Source organism: Cicer arietinum, chromosome 6, assembly GCF_000331145.2.
Source record: "Cicer arietinum cultivar CDC Frontier isolate Library 1 chromosome 6, Cicar.CDCFrontier_v2.0, whole genome shotgun sequence".
In the NCBI taxonomy this organism is placed as follows: domain Eukaryota; kingdom Viridiplantae; phylum Streptophyta; class Magnoliopsida; order Fabales; family Fabaceae; genus Cicer; species Cicer arietinum.
The window spans coordinates 54,732,583-54,749,972 of record NC_021165.2 but is presented as its reverse complement, the minus strand read 5'-3'; the positions used below and the strand labels follow the sequence as shown (position 1 = coordinate 54,749,972).

The following is a 17,390-nucleotide window of genomic DNA, read 5'->3' as shown; positions in this document are numbered from 1 at the left end:
TTTAAGTCTTTAATGTAATATTAGTTATTTTATTCAATTTTATTATTCAATTAATAATATGTACATTACTCTCAAATTATTATATTTCACTTTATATTTACTTTTTATATTAAAAATGGTATTCATTCTTTTAAATTGATAAAAATTATATCGATCAATAACAATATAATTTAAATTAGATAAAATTGACAAGGAAGAATCTATGAACAAACTCACAACATCCAAGTTAACAGCATAAAATGGAAACATATTTTCAAATGTGACAAAACCTATAAATATGACAAAATTGGAGTGTCTGAAATACTCATGCCTTCGGTGTGAAAAACATCAAAATCATTGATTAAGTTTGCACTAGATCAAACTAATATGTCAATCTGAACCAAATGAACATCGCAATAAGACAAGAAATCAGAATATTGTACCAAAACAGGAAATAAAAAATGTTGCACTAAGACGGTGAATTTACAAAAAAAGAATAATAAATATTAATAAAAATAACTTATTTATATAATAGAGTGAAAAAAAGATTTAGATAGTGATTTTGGACAAAAAACAAACCTTAAATCACCCTTGTTAAATGAAGAAAAGGAAAAGTAAAACAAAAGGAAAGGGATGAGAGACGACGATATGTTAAATACCTAAATCCTAAGAACCAACAAGAGTATTTGATTCTATAATTATTTTATGATGATTACCCTTTCTATTTAAAAATAATTGTACCGTTTTATCATTTAATATATATTAAGAAAAATGTATAAATAAAAGAAAAAGAAATATTATTTTTAATAAAATTTTACTTATTAGATATCGGTGCATTGTCAATATCATAAATGACTACCCAAAAATATTGTATTAAAATCATGTAAATAATATTAATTAAATAGTACAATTAAAAAGAAATACATTAAAAATCAAAAAATTAATTATTTTAAAATATACTTTTTATTAAAAATGAATAATTATTTTAAGACGGAGAAAGTAGAATCCTATGTGAGATGAAAAAATTAATAATTTCTTAAATATTGATATAAAATTGGTTTACAGCACAATTGAATACTATTTTTTATTTAAAAAGAATATGATTAAATTTAAAATATATATAAAACATATATTGGAAAATATGTTTTTGAACGTTGGGTGTTTGGGTTGGCGAGATGGAGGAGATGATGTGAGGTGTCGTCCCAAAGAAAAAACTGTCGTAATCCAAAAGAGAAAAAACAAGAAACACAACACTATAAATTAAACACAAACACGAACGAAAAAGAAAGCGGAAAGGTAAGAGATAAAAGAGAGGGAAAAGAGAAAGAAAGATACACCTTGTATTCGGAGAGCCTTTCATTTCAACGCTGCTATCGGCATTATTTCTCTTTTCTCTCTTTCCTTTCCTCTTTCTCTCCATTTTCCATTCACATTAATCACAACAATAATAGTAATAATCTATAAAATTGAAATCATAATAATTCGATTTAGGTTACGAACAATTCGAGAAAATGAGCGTGATTTCGCGTAACATTTGGCCTGTTTGCGGGAGCTTGTGTTGTTTTTGTCCTGCATTGCGTGAACGATCGAGACATCCTATTAAACGTTACAAAAAATTGCTCGCTGAGATCTTCCCTCGCACGCAGGTTAATTAATTTCTTTTTTTGATTAATTAATTTAAATAATGTCATTTGATTTATTGAGATTTTGTAATCTAACTATAATATCTGAAATAGATAATGATGATGATGATGATTTATATTGCGGTGTTGTTGTAACAGGAAGAGGAACCTAATGATCGTAAGATCAGCAAATTATGCGAGTATGCATCGAGAAATCCTCTTCGTGTTCCTAAGGCATGTGAATTTTGTAATAGTTGCAAAATGAAATGGTTCCTTCAATTTTTTTTGTTAGTGATAATTTTTGTAAAATGACTGTTTTGTCCTTGGTTGTTTCAGATAACCAGCTATCTTGAGCAAAGGTGTTATAGGGAGTTGAGGAGTGAGAACTACCAAGCTGTGAAGGTTGTCATTTGTATTTATAGGAAGTTATTGGTTTCTTGTAGAGATCAAATGTGAGTTCTTTTTTCATCATAGTTATGATTATGATGTTTGTTTAGATAATAGGTAGGGTTTTGAGTTTCTAATCAATTGATAGTTAGCATCATATGTTTTATCACTGTTAGTAAACTAGCTAAGTAAGTTAGTATCTTATATGATGTGATGTGATAGTTTTTGCATTTACATTATCATATGTCTTGACTTGAGGGAAGATTGTGCATAGGAAGTTTGGTAGTCAACTTATCATGAAAATCAAGGAAATATATTTATTTAGAAGTGTGTACCACCGACAATTTTGATCGAAAATGTGTCTGGATGTCCCAACACCGACACTGCCACTGCCACATTGATTACATTTGATTAATTCATTTTCTCAAATTATCAATGGAGTTGACGTGTCAGTGTTAGTGCCGTGTCTGTGTTAGGATCCGTGCTTCACAAGAGCTTGATTGTTTGAGAGGCTCAAGTTTACTTGGGTTTGCAACCATTTGAAAAAAACAGTCTCCTAAGGAAATAACAAAAACTGATTCTCCATTTTTATGAATAAAAACATTTTATTACGTGCGATTTATGAGAACACATTTTCGGCAGGCCTTTGTTTGCAAGTAGCTTGCTTAGCATCATACAAATTCTTCTTGATCAAACACGGCATGACGAAGTGCAGATTTTAGGATGCCAAACCTTGTTTGACTTTGTGAACAATCAGGTGGGGGATTTTTGGTAGGTTCTCAATTTCTAAGTTTGCTGCTTGTTCATTCTTTAATTAACATTGTTCGATTTACGCCATGGAAGTTTGAGCTTGTTTCATTCTCTTATTCGTGCAGAGGGATGGTACTTATATGTTTAATTTAGACATGTTCATTTTAAAACTTTGCCAACTTGCTCAACAAATGGGAGAAGATGCAAAAATACAGCATTTGCGAGCTTCTGGACTTCAAGTCCTATCATCCATGGTAATATGATGTCTTCTTTGTCATGTCTACAACATATGGCTTACACAAACGTATTTGTATACTGTTTCATGTTCTTTTCAATGTTAAACCCATGGTTTCAGATTGCAGTCGCAGTTGCATTTACACTTCGAACATTTATATTGTGGATAAATGCGGCCAAAATTGCGGTTGTGATGCCATTGGGAGACTTCAAAATCTGCAATATTTCAGCCGCAATTTAAAACCATGTTAAACCATTTTCCAATGTACTAAGAATGATAAAGTTATCAAAAAAGAAGATAACATGTAAAAAGGGAAACTTGGTGCTATAAAGCTCCAACCATTGCGGGGTTAGGGGAAGGGTCAAATCCATTGTGGATCTATTATAGACGACAGCCTTACCTTGCATTTGCAAGAGGTTGATTACGTTACACGACTCCAACCCATGACCTTCAAGTCAAACAGAAACAACTCCAACCGTTATGCCAAGATCGCCTTAGAAAAGCTAATGTTATTGCTTCTTTGCATGTTTTACAGGTTTGGTTCATGGGTGAATTCTCTCATATTTCAGTTGAATTTGACAATGTAAGTTTGTAATCTATTTACATTTCTTTTAAGGTATCTGCCATTTCTCATGCAAGAAAAAATACATTACTGATTGATTGTAGTTACTAGATTTTTGGTACTTCTCAAATCAGCGAGAACTTTCTTTCACCTGAAACTAGGTGCTTAAAAGACCTGAAACTAGTTTTTGACACAATCAACTTAATTATGATAGCGTTGATTGTTCAATATATTACTTACCGGTTGTAACAGAGAAACACCTCTATTGACTAAAATGATTTATCGTCTGAACATCTTATAACAGTTCCAAGGACCCTTTGTCTTACCCTTTCGTATACTTCTTGCATTTGACAGCTTCCATCTCTTGTTAACTCAGGTTGTTTCAGTTGTTTTGGAAAACTATGGAGATATCAAGCAAGATTCTCAAAATGGGAATTCTACAAGGCTTTATTCATGGAGAATGGTAGTGAATGCCAAAGGAGAAGTCAATGTGCCTATGTAACTGTCCTTCTTGTTATATTAGTGTATGTTGAGTTACTCATCTGTCATAATTGATTTTAACTTCATTTCTCTTTCATAGGGAAGATGCCATGAACCCTGGATTTTGGTCACGAGTTTGCATACAAAATATGGCTAAGTTAGCCAAGGAAGGCACAACTGTACGACGTGTTCTGGAATCCTTGTTCCGCTATTTTGATAATGCCAATCTCTGGTCACCAGAACATGGGCTTGCTTTATCTGTCTTGCTCGACATGCAGTCTATAATTGAAAATTCAGGTATTTACTTATTTTCTTGAGGGCTTTGAGATTAGCTTTCTGTCTAATTTTCTTTATGCTATCTAAACAGTTTGTAATTGGGTTCACCGTAATTTACAGGGCAGAATACACACTTGTTACTGTCCATTTTAGTCAAGCACCTTGATCACAAGAATGTCTTAAAGAATCCTAATATGCAGCTTGATATTGTTGGCGTTATCACCCACCTTGCTCAACAAACAAGAGTTCAGCAATCTGTGGCTATAATCGGTGCATTGAGTGATATGATGAGGCACCTGCGAAAAAGCATACACTGTTCTCTTGATGACTCAAACTTAGGGACTGAAGTAATACAATGGAACCAAAAATACAGAATGGAAGTAGATGAATGCCTTGTACAGTTAACAATTAAGGTAACAGTAAATTCCCTACTTTTTAAGATGATTTTTTTAGTTAATAGTGTAACAAATCAGATAAACAGGTAGATCTGTATGTGGATTTGGGTGTGAACCTTGGATGTTTAATGCAAGTGATCTAATATTCTTCTGGGGCTACTGCTATAATGTTATGCAGATTTCAGATGCAGGTCCTGTTCTTGATACCATGGCTGTGTTGTTGGAAAACATGTCTAATATTACAGTTATGGCCAGAACCTTGATTGCTGCAGTTTATAGAACTTCTCAAATAGTTGCTTCTATACCAAATTTGTCATATCAGAACAAGGCAAGTTACTTAAATTGCTTGATTGGTTATGACTAATATTTTCTAACATCTTTCTGACTTTTCTCATCTTTTATTGTTTGTCTGTAACCTTGATACTCTACTCTTTAGGCATTCCCTGAGGCATTATTTCATCAGTTACTCCTGGCAATGGTCCATGCAGACCATGAAACCAGGGTGGGTGCTCACCGCATATTTTCTGTTGTTCTTGTGCCATCGTCAGTTTGTCCTCAACCTTCTTCTTCAAATCCCCCCTTGACAAAGGGAACTGATATTCAAAGAATGCTCTCAAGAAACGTTTCTGTGTTTTCTTCTTCAGCAGCACTCTTTGAGAAATTAGAGAGGAAGCGACATTCCTCGCAAGAAGATACTAATACAGATGGAAAGAGCAATGATAGCTCCATTTTGAACAGAGTGAAGTCAACTTATAGTCGGACCAGTAGTACAAGAAAACCTGGTATGACCATCAGTGAATCTTCAAAGGTTAATAACCCTTCTATGATGAATAGATTGAAGTCAAGTTACAGCCGAGTAACTAGTGTGAGGAAGCCTCAAATACCTGTAACTGTTGAAGAAGATGCTACAGATAGTTCAAATACACAACAGGTATGTACTTGCACTTATTTTACTTTATATGTTATTTTAATAATGATAGAACTTGTCAATCAAACCCCATCAAATACTATCATTCTTCTTATAACTACCATGTCACAGGTATTACCGATTAGGCTGAGTAGTCATCAGATTACCCTTTTGCTATCATCAATCTGGGTCCAGTCTATCTATCCCCTGAACACACCCGAAAATTTTGAAGCAATTGCTCATACCTACAGCCTTGTCTTGCTAGTTGCTCGGAGTAAGGTAATCCAATAATTCTTGATATTTTACTATCTATAAATTGATTGAAAAGATTGTTTTCCTGTATGGACTATTGACCAATTTTTAACATTTCACTTTCAATTTACTGCCTTTCTGATAAAAAGTTTGGTAATTTAACTTTTAACAAAATAATAATCTTCTCTATTAACATACAGTCCTCAATTTATAAATGCGACAATAAGAATTAATGAGAGATTAATCAACATATGATAGTGTATTTTATTGATGATAAAGGGAAATTGGGCAAAGGAAACAAGCCTTCCTTTTACTCCTGAGAGCTATGCTCACTCCAATAAGAGAGAATCTTCTCTCCACTAACAATTGACAGAATTTGTTATCCCTCCTTACCAACCTCTCTCCCCTATATACATGATGGGGCCAGCTTACCTTTCTTGGATTTTCTAACATACACTCTCCATGTCTTAGGTGCACTACGTGTCCCACTCCTTTGTCCCCATCATTATGCCTAATGCAATTATTTCATTTTTTGTTAATTCAATATATTTGAGAATGATGCATATGCTTGCTTCCTTAAATATAATATAGATAATTATATACCAAGTTGTTATAAGATTAAACTCAACCTCATAGATAATTTAGTCATACTTACATTAACACACAGGTTATAAAATAGTCAAAATTGAAATTATAAATTTTAATGCCCAGACAAGTATTACCCCTTACAAATTTAGAAATGGCACGATCAAAATATTTATGTTAGCACTAAGAGTTAACTAGAAGGGTTTAGGACAGTTTAGTCCAAGAATTGCGAGGTCATACCAGTGAGTGAGAGTTTAACCACCCTACATAAATTAATGATTATTGATGTGTGATTAAGAGGGAAGTAAATAGAAATAATTAACAATCCTAGGATAAAATTGTGCCTAAGGAAGGATGTTTTAAAGTACTTTGGGTCCATTAATCTAAGTGATGGGAAGATAGAGAGATATGTAAACCATATGATCCAAGCATGGTAGATGAAATGAAGTATGTTTTGGATGCTATACGCATTATAAAAGTATCTTTCAAGCTTAAAGGAAAATTTTATGACACGGCTATAAAACCTGCAATGTTTTGTGAAATTGAACGTTTGGCAATAAAAAGGCAACAAAACAGTAAACTTAATGTCGTAGGGATGAGAATGTTATGATGAATTAGTGATTACAAGAAAAGATAGGATTAGAAATAATCAAGAAAACTAGGGTAGCCCCCTTAACAAAGAAGATGATAGAATCTCGTCTTAGGTGACTTGAGCATATATGAGGAAGACATGTAGAGTAAAAAAAGTTGACTAGATGAGTAGATGTAGGGTACAAAGGTAGAGGTAGACCCAAGAAACTATATTAAAACAATAAAAAGAGGTTTAAAGGTGAGAATTGTCAATATTTCTACCTAATAAATGACATGATTTTATTGTGCCGATTGGTTCATGTAGCCAAACCCACATAGTAGATAAAGGCTGGGTAAAGGCTTGGTTGTCTTGTTGTTGCACTTTCTATATCTACTGCATTGGTAAAATATTCACTTCTAACTGTGTGTTTGTACTTCAATTATTTAATTTTACAAGCAGTTCACTAGTTGCCCCAATTTTTCTGGTGTACGTCCCTCCATTTCTTTTGAACATGGTGATTCTTCGTCACCAACACAGACACTGAACCTTTACATTCATTGTGTTCTGATTATCTGAAATAATATTTGGTCTAAATCGATACCTTGATTCAAAGTTAAAATTGATTAGACATGAAGTCAGCTGAGCAATCCCTTTTATTGATTATTTTATTTATCCTTTATGGATAAGTGGCCATCCCAGAATAGGGCTTAGTCCATGAAGTAATTTCTATGATTGAGAGAATTTGAGTTAATTTTTCAAATGCCCGATTATAATTTTATGGTTTTTAATATTCACATCAGTTCTGTATTATTCATGGGAATACCTGTACATCTTTACCAACACTTAAATGCTTTTATCAGTGGTTTACAAATCTTTACGACTATGTGGTTTTGCTCTGTAATTAATATTCATGAAATTTTTGTGTGCAAAAAGCTATTTTAAAGTTTATCTTTTATGTTATCCTCATAACTTGCAAGCTTTGGCTCCTGCAGAATTCTTCTCATGAGGCTCTAATTCAAAGTTTTCAGTTGGCATTTTCCTTGAGGAGCATTTCTCTCAATGAAAAAGGTAGAGCCTTGAATCCATTTATTTAATGTTTCTATGTTACTATTCTAGATTGATTCCAAACTTGAACTTCTATTCTGCTTGAACTCAGCTCTGATTTGTTCCGTGTGAATTAATAGTAGAAACTCTTAGTTTGGTTATAAGCGTTTAACTATAATCATTTTAAATAAATGTTCAAATTATATGAAGGCTCTATGAGTAAGTATCTTAGCCATCAGGTTTCAGATTTGTATCAAGGTTAAAATTTGGGAATAAAGTTTGTGCCAAATATTCTCTTTATCATTGTCCTCTAATCATAGATAACTTTCTTTTTCAATTGACTTCCTGGGCTCACTGCCTTAATTTTTCTATTTCTCTAACCATATATCTAGAATAGTTTTGTGGATGAAATGGTCATAAGATGGTGATTTATATCTTGAATTTTTAGGTGGCAACCAGCCTTAAACTTTTATCAGGATTTATATGCAATATTATATATCTAATTTAAAAATATTGAACAGCAAAGAATAAATGATAAGAATCCCTATTAAATTAACTTTTGTGGTTGTTAAAACAATGTAGTCATTGCATGTCAAAATTCTAACGTAGTGCATAATGTAACTTAACAGGGAAGTTTGGTTAGGAATTTCATGACTTTCATTAGATTAATTCTTACGTACTCAACCAAATAGAACTGGAGGTTATAGAATATATTTTATTTATTATGTCATATGTTCTCGTATTAGATATAGTTTATTCTTATTTATTTTAAGTTGCTTTTTGATTAAATGGCTTAAAATTGCAAAGCGTGGTTAAGGTGCCTAGTTTTGAAACACTTCTTTTTTCCAGTTAAACTGCCAGCATCACGCCGCAGATCTCTCTTTACACTGGCAACATCCATGATTATCTTCACATCCAAGGCCTACAACATCCTCTCTCTCATTTCTATTGCTAAAATGGCATTGACAGATAAAACTGTATGTACATTTTGATTTGTACAACATTTTAAGTTGTCAATTTTTCCTTCTTTTCCCAACTTTCTACCTACTTCCTAGTGGTATTTTATGTGATGAAACCACTCCCTTGCATCTCTTTTAATTTTGATGCTTCTTTTCAGGTTGATCCTTTCCTGCAACTGGTTAATGACAGCAAGATACAAGCTGTTGTTGATACTGTTAGGCAGCCAAATAAGGTTTATGGATCAAAAGAGGATGACGAGGATGCTATCAAGGCACTTTCATCCATAAGACTAACCGAAAGCCAGTCCAATGAATCGTTTGCTACTATGATAGTGCAGAGTCTGGGGAAATCTTCAAATGTAACAACTTGATATCGTTTAATGTTGCTCTAACTTACAATTTATCAGGATCAGCGTATTAACTTACAATTTTTTGTAAAACGGCTGCTTAATAATTTTGCAGGAACCATCCATGTTAAAAGAACGGCTGCTTAATAATTTTGCACCTGATGATGCTTGTCCATTGGGAGTCCAGTTATCTCTTAATACCACAGGAAATATTTACCAGTCTGGACTAAAGGACGATAAGCATCCTGATATGGTAACTTGCACAGCTCTGCTCATATTTTTTTTTATAAATTATTTACCTTAATTTTTAACCTGTACAGTTCACCTTCATGTAATTATGCAGGTTGATATTCCATTATTTACTATTGATGATGACATTCCAGCTTGTGGTTTGGAAACCCAAGCTAATGCTGATGCACAACAACAGCCTTCAGAAAATCAAAGCCTGTTGAGTGTTGACGACATTTTGGGTTCAGTAAGTTTTTCTGTTCATTGATATGTACACACTAGTAACATGTTTGGTCTTAATTAAGTTACAAGGCTTTGTTCAGGAGTTTGGAGGGGAAGAGAAGGGAAGGCTATGGAGGTAGGAGAAAATAGAGAAATAGAGAGAAATTTTTTATATTTTTTAAGAGAGTGATTTTGTAGAGAATGGTAAAAGAATGCATATGAGTAATATATTTTTAATTTATAGAGTATTATAACAACATGAAAACTATTTGCATAATTTGTCTTAGTCCCTCAAAACCCTCCAAAATCCTCCTCTAATACAATTTTTGAGTTCCTCCAAAATAGAGGGATTTTGTTTTATGAATAAAAACAAAGCCTTCTCCTCCCAAAGCTCTTCATTCTTTCCATTTTTTCCTTCCTTTTTTCAAAGTGCTCCCTTTCCCTCCAACCCAAATTCACAAACAAAGCCTTAAGAAGTTTGAATATATGATATTTTGATAAGCTAATCAAAACACACATTTAGAGTTGTACTTATTAGAGATAAACTATTCCTAGACATACACCTACAGGGTAAATTTTGGATTGATTTAGCTCTTGACATGGTATCAAGGGTGCGCTTGGGTAAAAAGCTTAATTAAGCGCTTAATTATTAAGTATTTATCATATTAACATTTATGTTAAGCTATTTCTGTAGTCAAATGAGAAATATAGTTACTGTGGTAAAATTCAGTTTATGTTTTTATTATTCTTTGATTGTGCAACATGCTAGGCTAATTCTTAGTAGTCTTAGTCAACACAACTTCCTAGACATTGAATGTAATTATTGCAACATCATTATAAATAGAAGGTGTGATCTCACAAGAAACACATAAATTTACTCCTATTTTTCATGGTATTAGAGTAGCTTTTGATTATGTGACTTGTCTTTGTGCTTCACTACTGTTACCGGCGGCAGCACCACCTTTCAATCTTTTAATATTTTGCCACATAAAGTTGTCCATCATTGTCAACTCTGGCAGCCCTTCCGCTGTCTTCTCTGCATTTTCCAGCTGCGCCATAACCAACGTTTTTTCTAGAGTTTTGTGCTTATTTACACTGTTACTGTTGTGTCAAGACCAGCTGCACCTTTTCTAGTGCAACCCACTGCCTAAAACCACCACAGACCACTGCGCAATCCTCCAACGAGCACGACGATGCTTTTCCCGTCGCCAATAGCCACCACATGCGCCTCCACCTTCTCTGCGTGTGGGCCCCACCAACCGCTACAAAACCCGCGCATGCAGTTATCTTCGGATATCGTTTTCAAGCACCTACCACATCAGGAGCCCCTTTGCCACATTTTGAGGTGTTTACCATCTTTTTGGTTATTTTTCCGCAACCTTTCATCTTCCCTTCGCATAGATCGCCATGTCTGGCACTGTATCTATTGTTGATTTTTCTTGCACTTTTAGTTTCACTACTCTTCCACTCATTCCTTGCGAAAAATTGGTCGATTTTGCCAATTACACAGATTGGGCTGTTGCTGTGGGAACTTGGTATCAAGAACAAGGTACCATTTGCTCAGACAATCCTTTTATTCCCACCGACGATCAATTCGGTGGTAACTCTATTCCCACATATGAATCATATTAATGGTGCCTCTTATTCCCACCGACGATCAATCCGGTGGTGACTCTATTCCCACATATGAATCATATTATTGGCGCGTTTTATTCCCGCTGATGATCAATCCGGTGGTGACTTTTTACCCACACATGAATCATTAATGGTGCATTCTCTTCTCAAACAAGTCCAAGTGCTGTCAAACTTAGTTTCAATTCTCAAAGCATAGTAAGCCTTAGCATACTTTGATTGTGCAACATTTTAAACTAATTGTTAGTAGTCCTAGTCAACACAACTTCCTAGACATAGAGTGTAATTATCGCAACATCATTATAAATAGAAGGTGTGATCTCACAAGAAACACATAAATTTACTCATATTTTTCAAACTGCTTTCATATAAATTGTAAGTTGTTTTTATAAGTTACCTAGAAGATCTTATTGAAATAACCTGAAAACAATTTATATACATGTCATAACCAATATTTATTAGTTCTCCTAAACATTTACTTAACTGCTTGTCGCATAAGTAAAGCACAAATAAGGTATAAATAAACTCTTTCAATCACCCTAAATCTTCTATGGTCAGTTTGAGTGGTTTCTGTGCTTGTACAACACTTGTTGAGAACAAATTGCAAACAGAGTAAACACATAAGCTGCTTCTTGAGAAAAAACACCGAGACCTATTTGGTCCCTGAGAAATGAAAAGTACTGATTTGGTTCTCAAATATCTGTTAGAGTAATCCTTTTTAGGATATTTTAGTCCCCATCAAAGACTTTTTTGACTTACATTTAAATTTTTTGAGAATCAAAATGATACTTTTCTTTCTGAGGGATCAAATAGGTTTTCATATTTTTTCTGAGAGACAAGTATGGGTGTTCACTCTTGGAAATATAAACCATTCGTGACCTACACTTAATAACTTAAGCTATTGGGTTGGAGAGTCACGAAAATGGCTTTCACATAAAAGTCAAGTGTATTTCCTGATCTTGGCAAGACTAAACTAAAAAGATATGCTTATATTCATTCAGTTTTATAGAAACAAAAATAAATTTCATATCAAATCCACAAATATGCGGGTATTTTCCTGTTGAGAATCAGAGTAGATGTTGTGGAACCTATCAAAAAAATAAGAGTAGATGTAACGGAAGGATCTCAATCTCTAAAGCTTGGAAGGTTTTGTGTTTTAAAATTTTAATTTATTAGTTAGCCATGAATGAACTGAAAACAGTGGCAGTACTCTCTTGATAGTCTAAAACAAGTTTTAATGCAAAGGAAAACGAGGAATGAAAAAGTTGTATTTAATTCGGTCACATATCAGAGACTTCTTTAGACATGACACAAGCAGTAAAGCTCCAACAAATGGAGCCTTGTCAGTGTTGGACACTTGTGTCATACAGGACCTGGCACAAAATTCTTATATTACATTTCAAATATGTTGAGTACTTGGGTGTCTGTCCATGCTCTCTAGGATATTAGGACACTTCAAATCCTATAGGACTGAATTTTGTAGTGTCATAGTGTTCGTGATGGCTGTGTGTCCATTTCCATGTTAATGGACATGCTTTTTATCTGGGCATTCTTTCTACTGTGTTCCATATTGACTAGTCAATTTGTCAAATTCTGGATCCAGGCTGAATTTTGTGTTTTTTATAGCTATATTGACTGTTGAGAATAGAATAAATTCTGTGTTTTAAAAAATATTCTCTTCAACACTCAACCATTTCTTTAATATTTTCATCTAGTTGTATTATTAATTCTGAAAATTAATGTTATAAAAATTATAATTCATCTGCAGGTTTTGGAAACAACACATCATGTAGGAAGGATTTCTGTTTCAACACCTTCTAACATGCCATATAAAGAAATGGCTCTCCATTGTGAGGCCCTCCTCGCAGGAAAGCAACAGAAGATTTCAACATTCATGGGTGCCCATCCATTTCATGGCATTTCATTTAGGATTCCTGTTCCTCATTACAACCAGGGAAAGGAAGAACCCACAAATTCCAATGTTCAACAGAGTTTGCCTCCTTTGGTACTGCTTTACTTTCTGCAATTTTGAATTTGAAATAAATATTGCTCGCTTTGAGATCTCTTCATCTGTGATTTATTTTGGGCACTTCAAACTGTACTTTTTGAAGTAAAGATTTAATCATGAAATTTGAGGTTTAATTATTTGTTGGTCTCTGAACTATTTGAGAATTTCTAAATAGGTCATTGAACTAAAAGTGTGTAGTTAGGTCCTCAACTTGTCACTCTTTTACAATTGGGTTCTTGAATTTTAATTGGGTCCTAGAAATTTAAATAAATTGTAATCAAGTGACAAGTTCAGAGGCTCAGTTACAAACTATTTAAAAGTTCATTTAAATAATTTGTAATTAGGTCTCTGAACTAGTCACCTAATCATAAATTATTTATAAAGTTTAGGGACCTGATTAAATTTCAAGACCTTAAAATGATTGACAAGTTCAATGACGTAATTGCACACTTTTTTAGTTCAAAGACCTACTTAGAAATTTCTAAATAGTTCATGGACCAATGGAGTAATTAAGCCTAAATTTTACACTGACCTATTTCCTGGATGCCATTGTCATCTATTTTTGAAAAGCTGAAGTGATCTTGTTTCCTACAACAAACAACTTATTCCTTTTCCATTTGAATTGCAGAGTGGAAATCCATTCTTGGATTCAAATGTAGGATCTACTCCACCCAGCACATTGCCTGAGACTGGTCCAAGACTTTGTGCAACAGCATATCAGCATCAGGCCGCCTTCTTTCAACTACCAGCATCACGCCCATATGATAATTTCTTGAAGGCTGCTGGTTGTTGATTCATGATAGAAAGGATGGTATTTCTCATATAGTTAAGCTTCTTGATAAATATATACAAGATCTTTAAAAAAAAAGTTGCCCTAGCAGCTTTCTTGACCATGGATTGGCTACAATATTTATGGTTGGATCAGTGTGTTATTTAAGGGAAACAATTATCAATCAGATCGTTTGCTGAATAATGTCCCATATGCATTTATTTGCTTTCAGCAAGGAGGTGTATCTTTTATCAGCTTCCTTGCTTTTTTTCAGAGCTGTATTTATTTGGTGTGCATAGGTTACAGGTCATATAAATGTATACATCTTGTTCCTTTTTTTTTTTTTTTTTTCCTTTCTAATCTTCATTGTCCTTCAACTTCTCATTCCATTATTTGGGTGTGAGAATTTTGTAAGACAATACTTGTAGACATTCAAATCTGTGTATTTGTCGGTTGTGACCCCAAACTCATGTCAATGGAATTGACAGTTTCATAATCACTAATTGTGCAGATTTGATGATTTTTGTAATTATGTAATTATTCTCATAATTAATTAGTCCAACTGTAGATTAACCGTTATAGTAAGACTCATATTATTCTGTAACAACATTATTTAAAGGAGAATTCTCCAATGAAAATTACACATTTTACCAAGAAATTATGAGTTTAATATGGTATCAAACTAGGTTGTGATTCAAATCAGATTTCTCTGTTTTCTACTATCAAATCTTGAGTTCCTCGATTTTTTTTCTTCTTGAAATCATAGCTCCTTGTTGACGTCAATCATAGTTTCCTTGTTATTTCGGCTCTATTTTTTCTTGAAATCTTAGTTCCTTGTCGACGACAATCACAATTTTGCTGTTGTTTCTACATTCTCAGTTTTACAGTTAACATCTCCTGAGTTATCTTCATTTGTTTCCCTTAGCATCGTGTTCACCGACAAGCATGATATCCTTTTTGTGCGTCTTAATGGAAAAAACTACTCTACATGGGTGTTTCAGCTCCAGATTGTTGACAAAGGAAAAAAGCTTTAGAGTCATGTCAAACGATTATGCCCCTAAGAAGACGAAGAAGGATGCATATGTCAAATGGGAAGTCAAAGATGCACAAGTCATGGCATAGATCATAGGTTATGTTGATCCTAATATCGTTCTCAATCTCTTACCTTTCGCTACGACAACAAAGATGTGGAACTACTTGAAGAAAATATACAGCCAAGACAATGCTGCTCGGCGGTTCCTGCTTGAACATGAGATTGCAAATTTTCAACAGGAAAGTCTTTCTATTTCAAAGTTTTATTCTCATTTTATGAATCCTTGGGCTGAATACAGTAACATTGTCTATAAAGATTTGTCAAGTGAAGGGAAAATTATTGTGCAAAAAGTTCACAAGATTACCAAACGCGATCAATTTTTGATGAAATTGAGATATGGTTTTGAGGGACTAAGGTCCAATATCAGGAATCGAGCTACTGCCCCATCCTTGGATACTCTTCGTGAGGAACAATGTCTTTTCAATCAAACAACCATGGAACAACAAAAGGTCGTTTCTCTCCCTGTGGCATATGTGGTACAAGGCCGACCTTGTGGACGAGGCATGAGTGTTGCCCAATGTTTCTGTTGCAAAGGACATGTACATTTTGCTTCCAACGTTCCTAAAAAGTTATGTAATTACAGCAAATAGGACGGTCATATCATTAAAGAATGTCCAACCTGACCACCGAAGAAAACTGCAACAGCTTCACTGCATCTGTTGGTCTTTCTACAGCTTCGATTTATGTCAAACAGAATCCCCATTCCACCGTTCCAGCCTTAACCCCTGAAATGGTTCAAAAAATGATCATTTCAGCCTTTTCTACTTTGGGTTTTTCAGGTAATGTAACTTTCTCTGATTCTCTTTGGTATTTTGACTCAGGGGAATCTAATCATATGATCAACAATGTTGTTGCCCTTACCAATATTACAAGTTATTCTGGTAATGTCCAAATACAAATTGGTAATGGAAACAGTTTGCCTATTACATAAATTAGTGATATTTTTTCATCTCTCACCAATGATTATGTTGAAGAATAAAGAGAAACCAGGTTTTATTCTCTTTTATTTTATATTATTATGTTTATTTTTATTTTATAATTTTGTCATTATTACTCAGTATTATTATTGTAATTTCTTTTTTATATAAACAGCTTAGGGTCGTAGTAATAAAATATGAAAGTATTTTCTTTTACTTTCTTTATGGTAGCAAGAACTTTTGGTTAGGGTTCCACAACCTAGTGGGGTTTGGGGCTCTAAAACTAAAAGGGTTAAACCTCCGACCTTGTGACACTTTAACCAATTGAGCTAAAGGTCGACCCTACTTATTTTTTATCTACCTAATGGCAGTCTTTATGGGTAGCGGTGACAACAACGACGATGGTTTGGGTGAAAAATTAGAAGTAGTCAACATCGACAATGGTTTGGGTGACAAATCAGAAGTAGTCAACAACGCCGACAATATTGGTTTAGACAGTGGCAGCGGCCCAGGCGGCAGCAGTGGTGGTAAGAGTGGTTTTTCCAATTTTTTTGGCCATGAGGGAACTTCTCATGCCCTCAAGGTTGAAATCCAGAAACTGAATGGAAAAAATTATATCGAATGGTCCCAAACTGCAAGATTGATATTAGACGGTAAGGGAAAATATGGTTTCCTCACATGAGAGGTGCAAATGCCTATCACAACTAATCCGAATTACAAGTTTTGGAAATCTGAGAACTATGTTATTGTTGTTTGGTTGCTTAGTAATATGGAATCAATGATTAGAAAACCTTTTATGTTTTTGCTACTGCGAAGGAAGTTTGGGAGGCTGTCAAAGAAACATATTCTGACATTCAGAATTCTTCTCAAATTTTCAATCTCAAATCACGATTATGGCATGCCAAACAAGGAGATGTCACTACCTATTATAATGAGTTGATGACACTATGGCAAGAATTGGATCTCGGCAACGATGATCATTGGAAGTGTTGTGACGACAATGTTTTGTTTCTTAAGAGACAGAAGAACGATCGAGTATTCATGTTCTTGGTTGGACTTAATAAACGGCTTGATGAAGTCTGAGGCAGAATATTGGGAAAAATTCCATTGCCATCACTTCGGGAAGCGTTCTTAGAAGTTAGAAGAGAAGAGGCGAGACAATGTGTTATG

At 34.0% G+C, this 17,390-nt stretch overlaps 1 protein-coding gene across 1 annotated transcript; it reads left to right on the top strand.

Moving 5' to 3' along the window:
* The first annotated feature begins 1,151 nt into the window (after positions 1-1,151).
* On the top strand, positions 1,152-14,727 carry LOC101489771 (protein SEMI-ROLLED LEAF 2-like). Its single transcript, XM_004506262.4, has 19 exons — positions 1,152-1,625; positions 1,761-1,835; positions 1,938-2,053; positions 2,631-2,745; positions 2,864-2,992; positions 3,509-3,556; positions 3,912-4,033; positions 4,116-4,312; positions 4,412-4,704; positions 4,865-5,014; positions 5,123-5,617; positions 5,726-5,872; positions 7,994-8,069; positions 8,895-9,022; positions 9,163-9,363; positions 9,467-9,604; positions 9,695-9,826; positions 13,202-13,438; positions 14,070-14,727. Exons 1-19 carry the CDS (start codon positions 1,491-1,493, stop codon positions 14,232-14,234), a joined length of 3,099 nt encoding a protein of 1,032 aa, XP_004506319.1. The 5' UTR covers positions 1,152-1,490; the 3' UTR covers positions 14,235-14,727.
* Positions 14,728-17,390: the final 2,663 nt, after the last annotated feature.

Bases quoted from the DNA above. Each gene is read 5' to 3' on its own strand.
- LOC101489771 (XM_004506262.4), top strand. From the start codon at position 1,491: ATGAGCGTGATTTCGCGTAACATTTGGCCTGTTTGCGGGAGCTTGTGT. The intron at 1,626-1,760 runs GTTAATTAATTT...TTGTTGTAACAG, and splicing joins AGATCTTCCCTCGCACGCAG to GAAGAGGAACCTAATGATCG. The intron at 4,313-4,411 runs GTATTTACTTAT...CGTAATTTACAG, and splicing joins GTCTATAATTGAAAATTCAG to GGCAGAATACACACTTGTTA.